The sequence below is a fragment of the Bombina bombina genome, chromosome 9 (assembly GCF_027579735.1).
Source record: "Bombina bombina isolate aBomBom1 chromosome 9, aBomBom1.pri, whole genome shotgun sequence".
Lineage (NCBI taxonomy): Eukaryota > Metazoa > Chordata > Amphibia > Anura > Bombinatoridae > Bombina > Bombina bombina.
This window is the reverse complement of record NC_069507.1, coordinates 111,329,312-111,336,961: the sequence shown is the minus strand read 5'-3', so window position 1 is coordinate 111,336,961 and position 7,650 is coordinate 111,329,312. Positions and strand designations below refer to the sequence as shown.

Genomic DNA, 7,650 nt, shown 5'->3' with positions numbered 1-7,650 from the left:
TGAATCACAGCAGGACCAGCTGCAGCTGGGGTCATAACTGTCAAGTAGCCTAAATCTTCCCTCAGAGGGGAAGGTAAAACAGAAAATATAGGACTAACGTGTCCCTTAAACTTCCGAAGAAGCAAACCAGAGAGAGTCGATCCCAGAAGTTCCCGAAGGAAACACATAATCGAAAATAAGAGACATCCTAACCGGATAAAAAAAAAAATATAAGACAATCCGTAGGTTAACGCCCAGGAATAAAACAGGCATACCCTCAGGACCAGCAAAATGGAACCCTGATCTTCCAAACAAAAACTGGGAAAGATCTCAATAAGCAGACGATTTGGAGATTATGTCATCCCCTCATGTCTAATGAAGTGAGCCATTCGAAGCAGAAGACTGCGGATTCCCGTAGGATAGGATCATCCAATAACTCAAAAACATGTCTGAGTAAAACGCGAAGGTGCGCTATTCTGTAACGAAAGGCACAACACTCAGGGACAGCCACACCCGCAGGGAACTGTAAGGCCCTTCCAAGGAAGACCCTGGACCATAGGGCACAAGCACAATCGCAAATAAACATATGTACTTTGCAGGCGAATAATCTCCAAAAATATGTGAAAGCGAAAACGTGCTGCAACCTCCGGGGCGAACAAGCCACCCTGCAAGGAGGGAAAAAAATATTCTGGGTTACCCGCATGTGTAGTAGTAGAAAACGGTAGGGAACTCGCCTCTCGGAGGACAGGAACCCCAGAGGCGGATGGCTCAGCAGTCCCATGATACCCCGAGCCTGTCAATGGGGCCAATTCGCATTCTTCAACTCAAAGAATCTGAATCTGAAATTTGAACAGTCTCAGCATCAGAATTCTCCATAGCTAGATAGAGAATATAATAATATGGACTAAGGAAAACTCTAACGGCACCTGACACCCATGATGGCTGGGGCACTCACCACCTCCTAGAACCAGACACTAGCAGAACCGAATTTCTCAGTCGCCACACTGTCAGGAATGTCAGGAATGCGGAAATGGAAAACCAGAACGCAAACACGTCCAGTCACAAGGTAAACCATACAGTACAAAAAAAGCGCGCCCAACCATTAGGTCGCCTCACTTCCAAAGGCCCTTATGTTCCAAGCCAAGAGCCCAGTAAACACTACACATAAGCAGATTGAATTACATAACAAGCATGATTAAAAAAAACCCTGTTCAACAATCCCCCTCGGGAGATATTAACCCTCGATTCCAAGATACCAAAGGAGCCTCACTGAGGCCCTATACATATACTTAATAAGACCCACAGAATAATACCGTACAGGAACAAATAATTACAATACATTTTAAAGAAGTAATGAAACGATCTTACCAGAATCTATGACGTGGAACAGGGTTCTTCAAGTGTGACGAATAGTAGCAGCGCCTCCGCCATGGACTTGAGAGAAGAAAGCAGGCAGAGAAGCAAAGTTCGACAACATCGATTGCTTGTGGATCTGTTAATATGAGTCGGGATGGCTTTGCAGAAAGACTCTCCCTGCATCTCCGGTCTCTAACTTTCATCCAGGCCCTCACTGAGAGACTGATACGATTACTTAAAACACCCGTCCCATGCCGAAGAGTACTACCCTCCATAAGAGACAAAACAAACTTCTGACACTTCTCTGCCAACCTCCTGGGACGAAAGGCAAATAATGACTGGGGGATGAGGGGAGTGGGAGGTGTATTTAAGCCTTTGGCTGGGGTGTCTTTGCCTCTCCTGGTGGCCAGGTTCTTATTTCCCAAAAGTAATGAATGCAGCTGTGGACTCTTTCCATTTAGGAACAAAAAACATAAGTAACTGAGCTTACAGCAAAAGCAAACAAAATAAATAAATATATGTCTGCTGCAATGTTATTTATTCTCTTTCTAAATATTTTAGGAGAATTCAATTTTAAAATGAATGTCCCTTTAACCATAAAATGTTCTTCTATCTTTCAACATGAAAAAGTGTTCAGGCTGGAACAAAATCTCCAGGCACACACACTGCTTTACTTAACAAGTCAAAACAAAAAAACAAAGACAGAGATAGGATAGTATATGCTGATAAAGAAGAGAGGCCTTAAAAAGGTTGCATACCATGTAGGTGGAGAACTGCTTACCACTTAGGGCTGCATTTATCATCCACAGGCGGACTGGGGCGTACACATTCGCCCCTGTCCGTCCGACCTCTCCTCTGGCGGGCAGCAATCTGTTTCTCGAATTTAAAATGGCACACAAGCGTTCCTTTGCACTTGTGTGCAAGCCCGCCCCCTGCCCGCGCTCAGCCATTCACGTGCGGACAGGAGCTTTCAATCTTCTCGGTGGGATGAGACCAAGGAGATTGAACAGGGTAGTGAAGCAGCTGTCTGATGACCGCTGCTTGATAAATCCTGACTGCATGTTCTCTTGTGTAAACCTGCAGTCAAAAGGGAGGAGAAGGGCTTGATAAATCGAGCTCATAGTGAAATAACTTAGTTATGTTTGGTAAAGAGAGTGATATTAGAAAACTCTCTAGCATATTATCAAGTGTCCATGCAAGGAGACTACTTACAGCAATGTATTTATCACATGCCTTCCTTTTTTGCCAAGACACCAATTTGATATAAAAAGCTAGGAATCGACCAAGTGCAAATGAGGTCTAAAGACAAAAACTGTTTTCCACGTGCAACATCTCTTGCTGTATCCTTCTTTTCCTACTATGCTTTAAAACTGCATACGGTACGGTATGAGGGATTCCTTGTTTAACACAGGCATTAGAAGCAAAAAGGTGAAGCTTATTTGCATACGTTTACCAAGAATCCTCTGCTCTGGGGGAAACCAGAGGGGTTTTTTTTTGTAGAAATATATACAAATACGCTGTACAATAAACTGTTGTGCATAAATATAAAAAAATCACAAATGGTTGGACAGGCATAACGTTGAAAAGGTTAGAGATATATAGGGTTAGTTTTAAAAAAACTGTTAAAAAAATGTATTTAGTTTCTAACTAAACCTGACCTCCTTATGCACTGGATGAGTGCGTAAGAAGCATTTTCTTGTAACAGAGAAGACAGGGTCATTTATGTAGTAAACATATGAATGGGAATGACCAATATCGACTACAATGTAATATTTATTGTAGTTTCTAAAAAAACATAATAAAAAAGATTGTGTTTCCATGCAGATTTAAAAATCTATATATATATATATATATAAATATTTATATATATACACACTTAAAAGTAAATTAAATGTTTCATTAAAATATGATTTGCAATTTAGTGTTTACAGGTTATATATATATATATATATATATATATATATATATATATATATATATATATATAGTGCAATAATCCTTTGAAAAAGTTTATTAAATGATTTATCTAAAAAAATCCGTAATATACTTTAACAGTAAATTATGTAGAAAAATCCTTAGATAAAGTTTTCTAAAGGATAGTGATCAACCCATTATGTTTATAATTACTAGTATGACAGATAATCACAATAAAATACACATTATTTAGCAGTTCTTGTTCGTAGGCGTCTCTTCATAATTAAGTGGTCACTTTCCTTCTCATTTTTGTCCAACACCATCTGAAACAACGTAAACATATTTATGAGAACAATTTTCATACAAATCAAATCTTTGATTAGCTAAAACCTGCAGCCTCTTAACTTAATTGACCACTAAATATACTAGAATCGATTAATAAAAATACAATACAATCATTTTTCTTTCATGACACAGACAGAGAATACAATTTTATATTAAAAAAAAATCCAATTTAATTCTATTATCAAATGTATATTTTTCTCTTGTTCTTCTTTGTTGAATAGATATCTAGATGATAGGTAGCGTGCACATGTCTGGAGAACTACATAACAGGAAATAGTGTTGTCATCTACTGTTCTTGCACATCAATAACATTCTTGCAAAATTGCTACCATATAGTGCTCCAGACATAAGCATACTCCTGACTTTACACCCCGTATATTCTATAAAAGATACCAAGAGAACAAAGAAAATTCTATAATAGAATTATATTAGAAAGTTGTTTAAAATTGCATACTCTTTCGGATTCCTAAAAGAAGAATTTGGGGTTTCATTTGTCAATCCTTAATGGTATATTTTTACAAACAACTGCATATGGGTTAGTGCACGGTGCAAGTCACTTACTGGATGAATAGGAATGTCTAATGGAACAGAAATATCAGTAGTGTATAATCTTCTCCTGTTTCGTTTGGGCTTGCTCTCATTTTCTTTTCCGCAGACAGTCACTTCTGTGGGCTTTGGAGAACTAATAGTCTGAAGTAGTTTTTTTGCTATGAAAAAAAAAACAAAACAATTATTTAAAATATGTTAAAGGGAAGGAAAACCCTAAAAAACATAATTTATGTAAGAATTTACCTGATAAATTCATTTCTTTTATATTGGCAAGAGTCCATGAGCTAGTGACGTATGGGATATACATTCCTACCAGGAGGGGCAAAGTTTCCCAAACCTCAAAATGCCTATAAATACACCCTCCACCACACCCTCAATTCAGTTTAACGAATAGCCAAGAAGTGGGGTGATAAGAAGGAGCGAAAGCATCAACAAGGAATTGGAATAATTGTGCTTTATACAAAAAAATCATAACCACCATAAAAAGGGTGGGCCTCATGGACTCTTGCTAATATGAAAGAAATGAATTTATCAGGTAAGTTCTTACATAAATTATGTTTTCTTTCATGTAATTGGCAAGAGTCCATGAGCTAGTGACGTATGGGATAGGAAATACCCAAGATGTGGAACTCCACGCAAGAGTCACTAGAGAGGGAGGGATAAAAATAAAGACAGCCAATTCCATTGAAAAAAGAATAAACAACCAAAATCAAAAGTTTTAATCTTATAATGAAAAAAAACTGAAATTATAAGCAGAAGAATCAAACTGAAACAGCTGCCTGAAGTACTTTTCTACCAAAAACTGCTTCTGAAGAAGAGAAAACATTAAAATGGTAGAATTTAGTAAAAGTATGCAAAGAAGACCAAGTTGCTGCTTTGCAAATCTGATCAACAGAAGCTTCATTCTTAAAAGCCCAGGAAGTAGAAACTGACCTAGTAGAATGAGCCGTAATCCTCTGAGGCGGGGATTTACTCGACTCCAAATAAGCATGATGAATCAAAAGCTTTAACCAAGACGCCAAAGAAATGGCAGAAGCCTTCTGACCTTTCCTAGAACCAGAAAAGATAAATAGACTAGAAGTCTTTCTGAAATCTTTGCAGCTTCAACATAATATTTCAAAGCTCTTACCACATCCAAAGAATGTAAAGATCTTTCCAAAGAATTCTTAGAATTAGGACACAACGAAGGGACAACAATTTCTCTACTAATGTTGTTGGAATTCACAACTTTAGGGAAAAATTTAAATGAAGTCCGCAAAAACCGCCTTTATCCTGATGAAAAATCAGAAAAGGAGACTCACAAGAAAAAGCAGATAATTCAGAAACTCTTCTAGCAGAAGAGATGGCCAAAAGGAACAATACTTTCCAAGAAAGTAATTTAATGTCCAAAGAATGCATAGGCTCAAACAGAGGAGCCTGTAAAGCCCTCAAAACCAAATTAAGACTCCAAGGAGGAGAAATTGGCTTAATACGAACCAAAGCCTTTACAAAACAATGAATATCAGGAAGATTAGCAATTTTTCTGTGAAACAGAACAGAAAGAGCAGAGATTTGTCCTTTCAAGGAACTTGCAGACAAACCCTTAACCAAACCATCCTGAAGAAACTGTAAAATTCTAGGAATTCTAAAAGAATGCCAAGAAAATTTATGAGAAGAACACCATGAAATGTAAGTCTTCCAAACTCGGTAATAAATATTTCTAGACACAGATTTGCAAGCCTGCAACATGGTATTAATCATTGAGTCAGAGAAACCTCTATGACTAAGCACTAGGCGTTCAATCTCCATACCTTCAAATTTAATGATTTGAGATCCTGATGGAAAAAACATAATTTATGTAAGAACTTACCTGATAAATTCATTTCTTTCATATTAGCAAGAGTCCATGAGCTAGTGACGTATGGGATATACATTCCTACCAGGAGGGGCAAAGTTTCCCAAACCTCAAAATGCCTATAAATACACCCCTCACCACACCCACAATTCAGTTTAACGAATAGCCAAGAAGTGGGGTGATAAAAAAGTGCGAAAGCATATAAAATAAGGAATTGGAATAATTGTGCTTTATACAAAATCATAACCACCACAAAAAAAGGGCGGGCCTCATGGACTCTTGCTAATATGAAAGAAATGAATTTATCAGGTAAGTTCTTACATAAATTATGTTTTCTTTCATGTAATTAGCAAGAGTCCATGAGCTAGTGACGTATGGGATAATGACTACCCAAGATGTGGATCTTTCCACACAAGAGTCACTAGAGAGGGAGGGATAAAATAAAGACAGCCAATTCCTGCTGAAAATAATCCACACCCAAAATAAAGTTTAACGAAAAACATAAGCAGAAGATTCAAACTGAAACCGCTGCCTGAAGTACTTTTCTACCAAAAACTGCTTCAGAAGAAGAAAATACATCAAAATGGTAGAATTTAGTAAAAGTATGCAAAGAGGACCAAGTTGCTGCTTTGCAGATCTGGTCAACCGAAGCTTCATTCCTAAACGCCCAGGAAGTAGAAACTGACCTAGTAGAATGAGCTGTAATTCTCTGAGGCGGAGTTTTACCCGACTCAACATAGGCAAGATGAATTAAAGATTTCAACCAAGATGCCAAAGAAATGGCAGAAGCTTTCTGGCCTTTTCTAGAACCGGAAAAGATAACAAATAGACTAGAAGTCTTACGAAAAGATTTCGTAGCTTCAACATAATATTTCAATGCTCTAACAACATCCAAAAAATGCAACGATTTCTCCTTAGAATTCTTAGGATTAGGACATAATGAAGGAACCACAATTTCTCTACTAATGTTGTTGGAATTCACAACTTTAGGTAAAAATTCAAAAGAAGTTCGCAACACCGCCTTATCCTGATGAAAAATCAGAAAAGGAGACTCACAAGAAAGAGCAGATAATTCAGAAACTCTTCGGGCAGAAGAGATGGCCAAAAGGAACAAAACTTTCCAAGAAAGTAATTTAATGTCCAATGAATGCATAGGTTCAAACGGAGGAGCTTGAAGAGCTCCCAGAACCAAATTCAAACTCCAAGGAGGAGAAATTGACTTAATGACAGGTTTTATACGAACCAAAGCTTGTACAAAACAATGAATATCAGGAAGAATAGCAATCTTTCTGTGAAAAAGAACAGAAAGAGCAGAGATTTGTCCTTTCAAAGAACTTGCGGACAAACCCTTATCTAAACCATCCTGAAGAAACTGTAAAATTCTCGGTATTCTAAAAGAATGCCAGGAAAAATGATGAGAAAGACACCAAGAAATATAAGTCTTCCAGACTCTATAATATATCTCTCGAGATACAGATTTACGAGCCTGTAACATAGTATTAATCACAGAGTCAGAGAAACCTCTTTGACCAAGAATCAAGCGTTCAATCTCCATACCTTTAAATTTAAGGATTTCAGATCCTGATGGAAAAAAGGACCTTGTGACAGAAGGTCTGGTCTTAACGGAAGAGTCCACGGTTGGCAAGAGGCCATCCGGACAAGATCCGCATACG

The 7,650-nt window shown here is 37.7% G+C and overlaps 1 protein-coding gene across 1 annotated transcript in view; it reads right to left on the bottom strand.

The window, feature by feature from the left end:
- Positions 1-3,331: 3,331 nt before the first annotated feature.
- KIF20B (kinesin family member 20B) overlaps positions 3,332-7,650 on the bottom strand; it is a 627,757-nt gene continuing 623,438 nt past the window's right edge. The window contains exons 21-22 of the mRNA XM_053692918.1: positions 4,156-4,301; positions 3,332-3,572 (exon numbers count right to left, since the gene is read on the bottom strand). Of these exons, the coding sequence (XP_053548893.1) occupies positions 3,495-3,572; positions 4,156-4,301 (224 nt within the window). The 3' untranslated portion in view covers positions 3,332-3,494. The remainder of the gene's footprint in view (positions 3,573-4,155; positions 4,302-7,650) is intronic.